The 13,179-nt window shown below is 41.4% G+C and overlaps 1 protein-coding gene across 7 annotated transcripts in view; it reads left to right on the plus strand.

Annotated features, from left to right (window-relative positions):
- ATP13A3 (ATPase 13A3) overlaps window positions 1-13,179 on the plus strand; it is a 486,442-nt gene that overhangs the window by 175,949 nt on the left and 297,314 nt on the right. For all 7 annotated transcript variants that reach the window (XM_086944284.1, XM_086944281.1, XM_086944283.1 and 4 more), the window contains 5 exons: window positions 2,675-2,806; window positions 3,063-3,242; window positions 8,169-8,326; window positions 9,396-9,584; window positions 11,468-11,529. In XM_086944284.1, the coding sequence (XP_086800410.1) occupies window positions 2,675-2,806; window positions 3,063-3,242; window positions 8,169-8,326; window positions 9,396-9,584; window positions 11,468-11,529 (721 nt within the window). The remainder of the gene's footprint in view (window positions 1-2,674; window positions 2,807-3,062; window positions 3,243-8,168; window positions 8,327-9,395; window positions 9,585-11,467; window positions 11,530-13,179) is intronic.

Genomic DNA, 13,179 nt, shown 5'->3' on the forward strand with positions numbered 1-13,179 from the left:
TTGTTTTAATATCTTTGACTATGTGTACTAGAGTGCATTTTATTGACAACTACTTTATTGCTTTTTGCAATTGTACCCATAACGAAGGGAGAGATGTTATATCTTGAGTTTCCCTGCTGCTCAGCTTGTATGCATGTCATGTGGAATGTTGGGTGATTGGAATGTGAGTAGCTTATGAATGTCAGTTGAGTGAGGGCTGAGCAGCAGGACAGCTGCTCCTGATGGGGTTTCCTTTCTATCTTAACTTATTAACCTAAATAAAGTAACTTGATCAATCCTACTTGAAGTATCCATCTTCTCTTTGAGTACAACACTTAGCTGCTAAGTAGGCAGATGGCTTGAGGGATCCTAAAGCAGGGCTACCCATAGTGAACACTATCTTCATCGCCTCTTCCAGTTCTTTGGACTTTCTGTAAGGTGGGTAGATAGAAAAGGATTCTGGGTTGAGTTTGGTGGAGAAAGATGCTTGTACTCAAAGACTCCAGCAAAGGGAGGATCAAAACTAATGCTGGGTCTCCAGTGCCTAGCCACAGTATGGTTCACCGCTGGGCCTGTGGTCTGCCTCAGCCGCCATCTTTCTAGGAGGGCCTCATTAAACTGCAGTAAAGGCTCACCTTAGGCAGTGGTGGACTGGAGAACATAAGTGAGGATTTTGGATCGGAGTTCCACAGATGGGTGGAGGGCAACTAGAGCACCTCCACAGACTTTTTTAAGAACTGTGTGAAACTCCGTTATTTTTGTTGGAGCAGGTCCTGGAGGTGGATCAGTATCTATGTATGGAGAGGTATTCAGCCCACTAGCATTCTGCAGAGCTGGAAAATCTTCTGACTCCTATATGAGAAGAGAGAGGAAAAAAATAAAAGGTACTGACTAGCTGACATCTGTGTCCTGATACCCCTTTGAAAGCTGCAAGGAATCAGAGGCTAGTCTACAAACATTGTGCATGGTGTTTTAGCGACATTGACTTGTACCAGCAAGATCCTCCCTGCACTTCTACTCAAGAAGCCTCTTATCCTCCCTCCTGGATTGTAGTGTCTTGACTGGGACCAAATGAGGCCCTCATTAAACTGTGAGGACGCTCTGAGCTGTGGGAGGACTCATCAGCAAGAACACCAAGCAGAACTCTGAACTGTCCTAAAGGGCGCAACAACACTCCAGAGCGATTCAAAGCCCACCAAAACCTTTCCACCATCGCATGGAGGTAAAGGTCTCAGTTAGTCCCGAATATCGGTGCCACCCAGGGTGTGCTTGGTGGAGGTAGCAAAGGAGCCAGCATCAGGAGCACAGAAGTGGCCTCCAGAGACGGAATATTCTACATTAGTTCAAGGTCAGGCCAGAGGAAACGTGTGCAGTGGTAAGTAACACTTTGACCTCCATCGCCTCCTAGGGGCATCACAGTGCTTCCTTCTTTCATCCTTGGAGGAATTGGACGATGGAATGGTTTTACCCCTACAAGTTAATCCTTCGACTCCAAGCTGCTTTTCCAACCAAGGTTGTGACCCCCATTTCATCTGGTTCAGTCAATCACCCTTCCATCCTTTTACTCCTCTCCTCCAACATCTACTCAGAGGCAGAAAAACAGCAGGTCAAAGTGACTATCAAAAGAAAAAAATACTTCCCTTCAGAAGCTGTCTTTCTAGCTTATACTTTATCCACCTTCTGGTTAAACACCAGTTCCAATCCCCCCCCCCCTCCCCCTCATCTTGAAGGATAGTCGTAGGCTATTTCATAAGGTCCTAATGTTTTTAAACTGCACATAGACACTTTAAGAAGGTTTCCAGTATTTATTACACTACACTACACCATTCCATTGCAAATGCCACTCTTATTCTACCATCTTGTTGCCATGGATAAAAATGGAGGAGAAACAGACTGGCGGGGTGAGGGAAGGTGCTTTATGGCTCCACTGATGTCACCATGGCATTGCTACCGGCGCTTATGTGCAGCAGGAAGAACTACTGGCATGAAAAAAAATACATAAGGAGTCCAGTTGCAGCCTACACCTGGGCGATTTTCAAAAGGTGAAGAATCTGTAGCTAGATAGAGTATCAATCGTAAAGATTGTTACATACATATGTAACTTTTTTTCATGTGACTCGTGTACTTAGAGGATATGCTGTTCATATGTGGCGGAAAATGCTGAGGGACTAGCAGTATATTAATTCTAATGAGCTAGGGTACAAGATTAATTAAGTATGCATGCTATTGACCTCATTTCTTGAGTTGCATCAGTGCTTAAACGATTTTAAATGTTTTCATTAATTTCACTCAAGTAGATGTTCCATACCAAAATTACAATATTGCAATATTTTTCTGCATTGCCAATAGGTTAAGAAAACAAAATCACTCTTATCGTTTTTCATACCATTATGTGCACAACATCTGAAATGAATGTTAAACTTTGTAGTTTAATCTTAATTTGCAATTGAATAACACCATTATAATTTGGAGTTCGCTGTATTTTATATTTTAATATTTACCTATTCTTTTCTTCTTTTGAAGTGTACCTGAACTTCATTAGAGCATTGGGTTAATCATCCAGATTCGGAAGAGATGTTTTGCAATACCTTTCCTCAATTGTTGATGTTTCGCTCCACAGAACAGTTTTTTTGTACTTTTCCTTGTTTCTGATCACGTTCAGTTACAAATTATGTACCATCTTTTCATCACACAGAGGTTGAAGAGATCCTCTCTACAGATCTGGTTCCAGGTGATATCATTATAATCCCAGCAAATGGAACCATAATGCCCTGTGATGCTGTCCTCATCAGTGGAACTTGTATTGTAAATGAAAGTATGCTAACAGGTACAGTAATTACATGTTCTTCAGCATAACATGACCATTTCTTAGTGTCCTTCTCGGAGTGTATTCTTACCAAACTTATGCTTGTGGCTGAGCTGGTGGGGAATTTGCTTTTTGAATACTAAAATACTAAAAGCGAGCTTGCAAATAGGAAATTCAGCTTTTGCTCGTTGCCACTATTTCATCTGGATTGTGCTGTCAGCATTTAACATGGATTTTGTGCCATCCATCCTTTTGATGTTTGTTATTTCTAACTAAGGTGAAAGTGTTCCAGTAACAAAGACAAATTTGCCGAACCCTTCGAAGGAATCCAAAGCGGAAGAAGATGAAGTATACGACCCGGAAGTTCATAAACGGCACACTTTGTTTTGTGGAACAAATGTCATTCAGACCCGCTTTTATACTGGAGAACTTGTCAAGGCGCTCGTTGTGAGAACAGGTAGCACAGTTTATTTCTCAATGGAAAATGTTTTGCCCTTTTTGCTTTTTAATAATTAATATCCGAGATAATTGTAAACGGTTGCCATAGAAGAGGCTCAGAGAGTGTACTGTCCTGGAATATTATTTGTTAAGGTGAAGAGGAAAAATAGTCCACGATGTCCCTTGGTGACTGCTCCAGAGTCCGCCATCACTGGCTGGAATCAGTAACCCTCATCAAGAGGCGGCACTAAAAACATTCTATAAAAATATACGGCTTGTATGACACACAACACAAGTCTCTATTGAAAGTTTGATTAGTGTGTCAATTATGTAAAATGTGCACAGAGTACTAATGGGTAAACAAAAGTAGTTGTAAACTTAATGTAGTGCAGTGTTTAGAAATATTGAACTTTTATTATTATCTTCTGACCAGGTAGTCATCCATTGAGATTTTCATTCACTGTAACAATCTTATTGAAACTGAAAACATCTGGTTCGAGGCAGGTATGCTTGCTGTAGATACACATGTTTTTCATACACCTGCCATCTAGTGTTGGGTCTGGATGTTTGCAAGTTTGTTTTTCTGCGAAGAAGTCTTTCCAGTTACGAGGTAAAGTGACTCCTCCCTTCGATGATAGTGCGCATGGGCATCGTCTCCATTGTTGGATTGTTTTTTTCCGCCATCAGGTTCGGACGTGTATTGCTGCGTTCCGGTTCAAAAAACGTTCTTCGTGTCCCCCCTCGGTGCGCAATCCACTCTACCCTTGACGGGATTGTTCCCGTATGCGTTTCCCTGTCCTCCACATATCAAATCGCTCACAAACTCTCCATTTTCGATAAAAAAAAACTTGTGGGTGGCCGTCTGGCCTAGCCGCGTCGGTCCAGCCTTCTTCCGATGGAATGGACTCCGTTCCAATTCTGTCCTCGGTGCTATGCCAAATATCTTCGTACCGACCTACATCAAGTCTGTAACATGTGCCTCTCTCCGGAGCACATGGAGGCAGACCGCAACGCTTGTAAGTCGTTTTGGTCCAGGAAGACTCTTTGGTTCGTCGGGCTTGACGACGAGAGATTCAACTCCAAAGCATCCAACCCACTCCGGATATCTTCGGGGAAGAATCCGACCAAGAAGAGATTGAATGGTCGGCCACAAAAGAAGAGTACCTCTCTGTTCCAGAGTCCGATTCAGAGCTCGAGATCGATCTGGAGTCCAAAGATGTGCCTCCGAGACAGGGTGCCATGAGTACCGCTTACCTTTTGCCCCCTAAATCCTCTTCCAAAACTCATAAGGCTACGGCACCACCTCTGTCTTCTGGCCAAGGTCAGTACTGAGACAATGTTTGCGACGCCCCGCCTCTCGGCACCAAAACAAACTGTCAAGCCTTCGTGTTCGAGACCGAGTTGGACATAATTACCTTCAGATCCGAAATCATCGGGCTCCAAGGATAAATCTGGTTCGGAGGCGAAACCCTCTGTTTTGAAACACAAACCTGCTTTGGGAGAATGGTATACAGTCCAACTAAATTTCAGAACCAAATGAGGCACACCATGCATATCTATGCATTCCAGTTCTAAGTAGACACTTGGGTCAGTGTGGTCCAAAAACAGCCCGTCGTTGGTAGGCACAGTTTCACAGGCCCACTAGTAAAGCTTGATGTCTGCCAGTTCATGCTCCCCTATCATGCCGAAATAATACACACTTCCTAAATGCAACTCGGGTTGTTTCTCTGCCCTCAAACATGATAAGTGATTTATGCAGTGTAGCAGCGAGTACGTTTTGAAATATGTTCAATAAATGAGGAATAGAAATAATTTCAAACAATGCGCAACGACCATCAATGCTAAGAGGGAGCGAGCTCCACGAATCCGTGGCTTGCTGTGCCCTGGTAAAAAGGGGGTCTATATTTAGTTCTCTGTTTCATTACATCAAGGCGATTTGAATGCCTGTATATTGAAAGTGGCCACTAGTAAGTTGGCCATTGTCTCTGGTCTACTATGGTCTCCCATACCTGGTACATATATAGACATGTTCCCGTTGGCTGTCAATCCGGGTCCCCCCACACACACACCCACCCATAGATCCGTAACGTCTGTAGCCGTCTGGGGACAGAGGCTTTGGGGTTCTGAATAGAGAGTTAGGCAATCATCCACATAAAGAGATATTCGATCTTCCTGCTGTATATCCCACTCTATTCCACACATAATTGAGTCAAGCTGGATCCAGTGAGTGGTTCTATGATAAACACACACAGAGAAGTAGTGAGGGGCGGGGTCACCCTTATTGCGTTTCACGTATATCAAAGGGGGGCATATGAAACCATTGACTTTGATCTTTGCCTCTCTTTTGGTATATAGGATTTCTACATACCATTCAAAAAGCTGGCCGAAGTTCCATCAAGTGAAACATAGTCAATGAACTACATAAAAGGTGTTCTCGTAGTCAATTATAACTAGGGCTCAACAATTCCCTAGATTTCGTTTTTCTTAATGCAAATTTGGTATCAGCTGAATTGCATATCCCTATTCCATGGTCTCATCGCTTTTTTGTTCACATTCACATCAGCAATCCTTCACTGAAGCTTTCCTAATCATGCCATTTCAGAACAGATCATGTCTCGCATTTGGAGCTTGTCACCACTGAAATTTATATTCCCTATAAAAGAGGCATAATTTAAATTAATCTTCTAATGATAATGTTTCATTTTTTTAAAATCATTATTACAGTAACCCGTAAGAAGCATTGGCGCAAATAGTGTCATTTGTGATTGCTAAGTGTAGTCTAAAGACCTGATTTAGAGTGCGGTTACCTAGGGCGACGGAGTATTATATTCCATGGCCCTGATGGTGTAACCGCGCACCAAATGTAGAGATATCTGCTGCTCCAGCGGACACCTCTTACATTGGCAGGAACCACCGTCATGGCGTTTCCTGTCAATGCATTGATAGTGTGCTGTACACCCCATCAACATGATGGAGCCATATACCACACTTTCAATTTCTTTTATTATTTTCTAAAAGTAAATTCCAAAGCATTTTGCTGTTTGCTGTAAGCTCAAAATGTTTGACAATTTATTGCAAGGTCACCTTAGAGATGCACTTAGTCTTATGTGGTATAATTGCTATGATAGGATGGGCTGTTTTATTTAAGAGATTAGAGTCGTTTTGATACCAACCAGCTGTGTCCTGTGTACTTCAAGGAGGGACAGACTTTCACGATTTCTTCATAAAATACACTTACAATCCAATAAAGTCAACTAAAATAATTTTAGCAGGGGTTAATCTAAACATCTGGCATGGATTTTGCGGTATTGCACCTATGGTGCACACACCTTGGAGAAAGAAAGCTTTGTGTTAACTTTGGGGAGTTTTATTGAAGAGTTTCCATCCCATCATGAGTGTAGACTGCGAACACTTGCACCTTACTGTTTGTTAGATATTTCCATTCTAGTATGCACTTAAACAAAAGATATGGACAACTGTATTATGCATACTTGTCCTGTTGATGTCGATCCCCTATGTCTGTTGCACCAGAAAGTTTGAAGGCGCAGCCTGGAACCTTTGCTCTCTGGTGCTGAGGGAACATGACAGAACTAAGCAGTTTATGATTCAGAGGGTCTTGGTTTGTAATTTGTCTTTTGACAATATGGAACTGAAGCAGGAGAAGGCAAAATGTTAAGAGATCCTCCACCTATTTGTGATATAAAACTGATGCTTTCAAGTCACTTAGCTGCATTTTTAGCATATGATTGTGTCTTTGAGTTGAAGCTCGCTCTTTGGAAATTTATCCTGCTACTTCTGCTTGGAGAGTGAATAAGGATTAAGATGTTTATCCATCAAAACAAGATGGTGCTCTGAGTTCAATTTTCTTTTCTTCCAATAGATACTTGTTTTTTAAGAGCCTTCATCTGTTCACATTCCACAATTGGAAAGAAAGGATCTAGTTGACTGTGTCAAAAGAGGCACCCAAATGATACATGGGAACAGGAAGCCAACCTCTTGGCCAAACGTTGTGATCATGGTTCTTACACAAAGGCGAGGTGTTGAGCATTGAAATGGAATTCTATGCTGCGTTTTAAAAAGCACCAAGGTGCCAAATATAATGGGTCCGGCTAGCCTAAGCAGCTAGCTAGCTTACCAGCAAACCTTAGTGTTTGGTGCTCTGGCACCCTTTGCCACTCCAGTCTCTTACACACATTCTTTAGACACCACAGCCATTCAGGTACCAAATTCAGTTCTGCTTTAGACACCACCACAGTGGCTTCAGGTGTGGCTTTATCCAAAACCAAATCATTACAGTACCAACACCACTAGGTACTGGCCAGATGACTGAATACCACGCCTGAGTGCACAAAGCCTTGGTTGCTTCCACAAAAGCCTCATGCGTAGCAGATATGTTGGTGCTGGTGCCCATCATTCGCCAATAGAAAAGGTCATAAAGTGAAAGATGCTGTTGTGGTGGGCCCCAAATCCTTGTTCTAGAATCTCTCAACAGATTGGTGCTGTGACGCATCTGTGGGTTCATATTAAGGGTAGGTTTAGAAGCACTACAGGACACTAAGATTATCATAGGTTGACTTTTACCAAGCTTCTTTCGGAGTGTTCTTTAAACGTCATTATTCTGACTGATTAATGTTGGTGCAGTTTCATAGAGTGCAGTGTCTTTTATTATGTTATGATGTCAATATCTCCTGAATAAAGGTTTTTTCGTTTGACTAAAAAAAAAGTAGTATGCAATTCTAAAGTGGCTTCTTTTGTATGCAAGGGGCACATCTCACTTTTATGAAATTCAGTTGTTAGTATATTTGATTTAGTAAGTGCCAGTTATATTTGAATTCAATACCGCTTCATCCAGTTTCTGGAAATATAAGAGACAGATGGCACTCTAAACTATGCGCAGTGGTTGAAATTGCAGGTCACACAATTAAAATTGTAATATTTTTACCAGGTTTTACCACTTCAAAAGGCGAGCTTGTGCGGTCCATCCTGTATCCAAAACCAACAGACTTCAAGCTGTACAGAGACGCCTACCTTTTTCTTCTCTGCCTTGTATTTGTGGCATGCATTGGATTTCTGTACACAATTGTTAACAGCATACTAAATAAGGTATGGTTTTGCCTTTTCACTTAATGTAACTGTATTCGCCTACATTGTGACCAAGTCACCAGTCATTGGCTACTAAATCTCTTCTGTTAATAAAATAGGATTGTCATTTTCCAGATTGTCCGTTGCGGAAATCCTGGGGAACAGACACCACCATAAGACATATTTGGGTAGAGCACAAATTGCTAAGTACTTTCTTGTCTTGTACATCCTGAAGGGGCTCAGACACTCAAACGGTGCACAGAAGCTTGAAGTCCTCTGCTGACAAATACCTCATTGGAAAGCTACATGATTCTTTTGTAGCACAGGCAGTAGCTTTAAATAGATGGTAGTGAGCCTGCTGATTTGTCATGTTGGGTTTGCAACATGTAATAAGAGGTACTTTAAATTTGCAAATGTAGTCAGAGATGTTTAGTGTCTAATTAAGGGTATAGGTCTGCTTGCTCTAAGGGGCTCTTTGACCAGCCAAAGGAGTGGTCAGCTGGTTAGAAGGTAACTTTTTGTGGTCTGCGTTTGTGTCTGTTAAAGGTCATGAGAGGGTCTAATTTTGCTGTGGGAACATGTGTGGGGTTTTAGAGTCCTTTTGTGGCTCTCTGAGGGTCTGGTATGTGTATGTGATATCTGTTGGGGTAGCTGCTACAGCTGTTAAGGGATCTGAGGGTTCAATTGGACTCTTTGAGACTATTGGTGGCCAAGCAAGGTTCTCTTGGCATTTACATGAGGCAGTGTTATGCAATGTTGGGTAGTTGTTTCAAACCAATAACTAAATAATCTCTAATATCCCGCCACCTGAGTTATTTACTGGCGAAAGATCTGGGAGGCAGAGGAGCAAGAATCTGTTGAAAACATTACTTTGTGATGGCTAAAGTGGTTTTCAGTGCTGCTTGTCCACCAACTGCTGTGAGCACTGAAGTCTTCTTTTGTTTCTGAAAATCTAAAATAAGATTCTGTGAGCATTCGCTTTGCTCTGGATATGTCATTGAAGCCAGTGTCATGACTAAAACATATTTAGTAATTTTTTTAATTAATTCATTTTTTTAAGAAACTGACTTATATTTTCCTTCTGCCATAGGTTCCAGCTTACATCATCGTCATTGAGTCTCTCGATATCATAACCATAACAGTGCCGCCAGCCCTCCCAGCAGCGATGACTGCTGGCATTGTGTACGCACAGAGGCGATTGAAAAATATCGGAATCTTCTGTATCAGCCCTCAAAGGATAAACATCTGTGGACAGCTGAACCTAGTATGCTTCGATAAGGTCAAGAATCTTCTGATATGCATCCTTTAAGCATTGACATCTGCCTTGATGGAAATCCCAAGCCATCTATGCCATCCTCCTCTGTCCTCTTTTGCCATTCTGTTGGCATTCTTGTCTCTTTCTCCCTTGTTTACCAGTCTCCCCTTGCTCTCTTTAGAGCTCGCTTCCACCCACATTATAATTCATCCTGTCTTATTTATTCCTCCATCTATTATCTGTGTTTTCTCCTACACTCTTTGTAACAGAGTTCTTGTGTACAGCCCTATACAAAGGTAGTGACCACATGACAAAGGTAAAATAAAATAAGACTACATTAATAAACCATAAGCACCAGTAACGCAAAATTAAGTTATGAATGAACGCGCAATTAAGTATTCTAAGAAAATATAAAGGTGATCTCTCAATGAAAAATAGGAATAAAGAGGTAGGTACCCTGTTAAAATACTACAACAACTGCTAACAACGAACAAATGATGCAAACTATAATGGTACACATATTTCAGGAGTCTGTAGTGGTGCTATTGAGCTACCATCAGAAGATTAAACAAAATTCAACTGCCACGTCTTCCAGTATTCTGAGCATGCAGACCGGATTTATTTTTTAATCTATTTAAGTGACAAATCAATGGCTGGTACATTGGAAATATGCTGATGGCCAGCGAGCCTGGATTCAGAGCGGACTTCTTGCAAAGGTAGGCCTCCGCTCCAAGTATAGAAACCTGTGCCGAAAACACACTGTTCTGTCTCACCCTTCCATTCTAGCGCTTAGCACAGAGGGAAGTGAGGCGGGACAGAAAGAAAATGGCCAATAACCGCATGATTTCAAAATAATCCCATACAGTGATTGGGCTTAATCTCTCAACCTCTCAGCCCGCTCTGCTTCCTGTGTGCGGGGATTAAATGGCCAGCATGTCTCCGTTTGCTCTTCAGCCAATCCACACTCTTGCTGCTCCCTTGCTATCTGAGCTAGTAAACAGCATGCGAGGATCACCTGCATTGGCAGGGACAGGCTTGTCATACCCTCTTTTGTAGACAGGGGGTGGCGGTTGTTGTTCCCTATTTCATGAGCAGGTAGGAAGAGGCCTCACGTGAGTATGTCAGGCTGGACACGGAAAGGTACCTGTCCAACTTGACATGCGCAATTCAAATTCAAGACATGTCTGCTTCTCTGCTCAGCCTGTAGTCCTTAAGCCCCGCCCAAACCCTCACAGAGTGGCTGAAAACAAGCAGAGCAGCAGCTGTGCAGACAAAATAAAAACCTATTCATTTTATACTTAATGCCAGTACTAGACACCGGGAAGGGGGGGGGGGGGGCAATGCTCCCATGCCCCAGTAGAGAGACCGCCCCTGAATAACACTCCAAGGAGTGTTCTCAGCACGCTGTAGATCTCTGGTGAATGTATGTTAGCGGCTAAACCATTTTTTTGTGCTACCAGAAATCAGTTCTACTTGTTGGAACATAACGGTAGACCTATGTCTCTTCCACCACATTCTTTCCACCTCAGGTACTGCTCTGTGTTTAACAGTTTGAATCACCAGTTCCCAATTGCTTGCCTGGAGACGGGCACATTTTTTCTTTCTCTTACTATTTCCATTACTCCTTCTTTTTCTATCACATTCAATTATTTTTTCCTTTCTCATTCTTTCTTTTTATTTTCTTATTGTCTTTTCTCCTTCTCACTCCCTTTTCTACAGTTCTTCACCCTCTCTGTGTACAGTTGACTTTCTCAGTTCTGTCCTTGTCTCTTAACTAATTGTTAGACACTACCTTCCAGGCTTTCTGGCCAGTTAATTTACAAAGTGCGGACCTGTTTTGCTCAATTTATAGCAAGTGTTTGTGGTTGTGAAATGGAGTTGTTGACCACACTTTCTCCTTTCCATAGACTGGCACACTAACGGAAGATGGATTGGATCTCTGGGGCATCCAAAGAGTAGAAAATGCACAGTAAGAAAAATGATTTATTTGCAGAAAACGAAAATGTGGCTGGTGGTGTAGTTTTTACAGGTGTCTAGGAAAGGTTGGCATAATAACCTACAATTATTTTGTGCTATCTCTAAGCTGAGATAGGTCTTTTTGCTTCTTCTTTGCTCATCCACTTCAGTTAATCCCACATCAATTTGTGTGTTTTCGGGGTTAAAATGCTCATTACTGTTGTAGGTCATCCATTGTAGATGTCAGAAAGGCAGTCTGTATACATCCGGTTTAATACACAATATTATTGGCATATCAACTACACTCTAACAAGCCTCTGACAATTTAGACTCTTATGGGCATCATTCACAATATCCTTGTACAATATAACTCCGTTTCCTATGTGTATTATTTACCAACCTGATATTGATGATCGCAGTCTCCTCCTTGTTAAATGCAATGTCTATATAAATTATCCGCTTTCAGCAGAGCGCTCTATAAAACACCTCATTTCTTTCTTTGTTGTGCTTGCCATCCTCAGTAATCCCTAAAGGCTGCTAAAACAAAGAATTATCCAGTTACATACACATGCATCAAGCAGTAGAAGGAGAAAATCCTAGGAAAGTCTTTTTAATAAAACAGACCACTGTATTAAACAAAATCACTGAAATTACACAACGCAAGACATATGTTGTATTTTTAACAGTATTTTGCTGGTCTCTTAGCTATGTTTAGAAACTTGCATCAAAATTAAAGAGCCCCTAATATTATGATTCATGATGCTAATAAATTAGTTCTGAATGTGCATTTTATTTTGTGACCCATGCTTTGTGCACCTAGCGCCATGGTCAATCAGGATTTCTTAAACCGACTGAGGGTGACTAGGTGAGGTTTAGTCTAGGATTTCAAAGGTATTTTTAAAACACAATTCTTGTTGTGGATGGTGGCAGTAACGTGCAGTAAAATGTACGAAGTATAGATATTGGAGGTGTGAAGACAGAGCTGAGAGAAGTCTACATTCAGTACAATTTAATTAGATTTTTCAATAACCTTTTGCATTGCACCTGGGATATTGGGGGGAAGTGGAGTAGAATTAATTATGGTCACAGGGCATTCTGGCAGAAGAGTTGGGTTTCGATGTTTCTGTTGCAGGGGTTTTGCTTGAAGGCAGATCTGTGCCTTCGGAGAACAGGATGTCAGAATGTAGGGTCTGAGTCTCTATATCACATCAGTACCTATAGGCCTAAATCAGACTAGCTCACAGTACTTCACTGGACCTCCTAACCTTTCCATCCAAAGTAGCAGGTGATTTCAGAAAACTTAGAACAATGATCCTCTAATCTCCAAGGGAACTGTGGAAACAGATCATCACTTTTCGTTTCTCACTCATGCAAGGCACAAAGAAAGTTTCAAATAAATGTATTAAAACTATATTAATCTATTTTGAAGCAAGTGTGCTGCGATGAGTAAACGAATACAACTAAACAACGTAATCAACAGTAATAGCACCCATATGTCTATAGTGGGACGAGTGAATTTTGTAAAAATGAATCTTCTTCCAAAGTTTTTATATTTATTCAGATAAATCCCCTTATAATTTAATGCTGGTTGGTTTAACATAATAGAACAAATATTTAATCATTTTATCTGGTCCCACGGCAAAACAAGAAGAGCTCTTAGATT

Source organism: Lissotriton vulgaris, chromosome 11 (assembly GCF_964263255.1).
Source record: "Lissotriton vulgaris chromosome 11, aLisVul1.2, whole genome shotgun sequence".
In the NCBI taxonomy this organism is placed as follows: Eukaryota; Metazoa; Chordata; class Amphibia; order Caudata; family Salamandridae; genus Lissotriton; species Lissotriton vulgaris.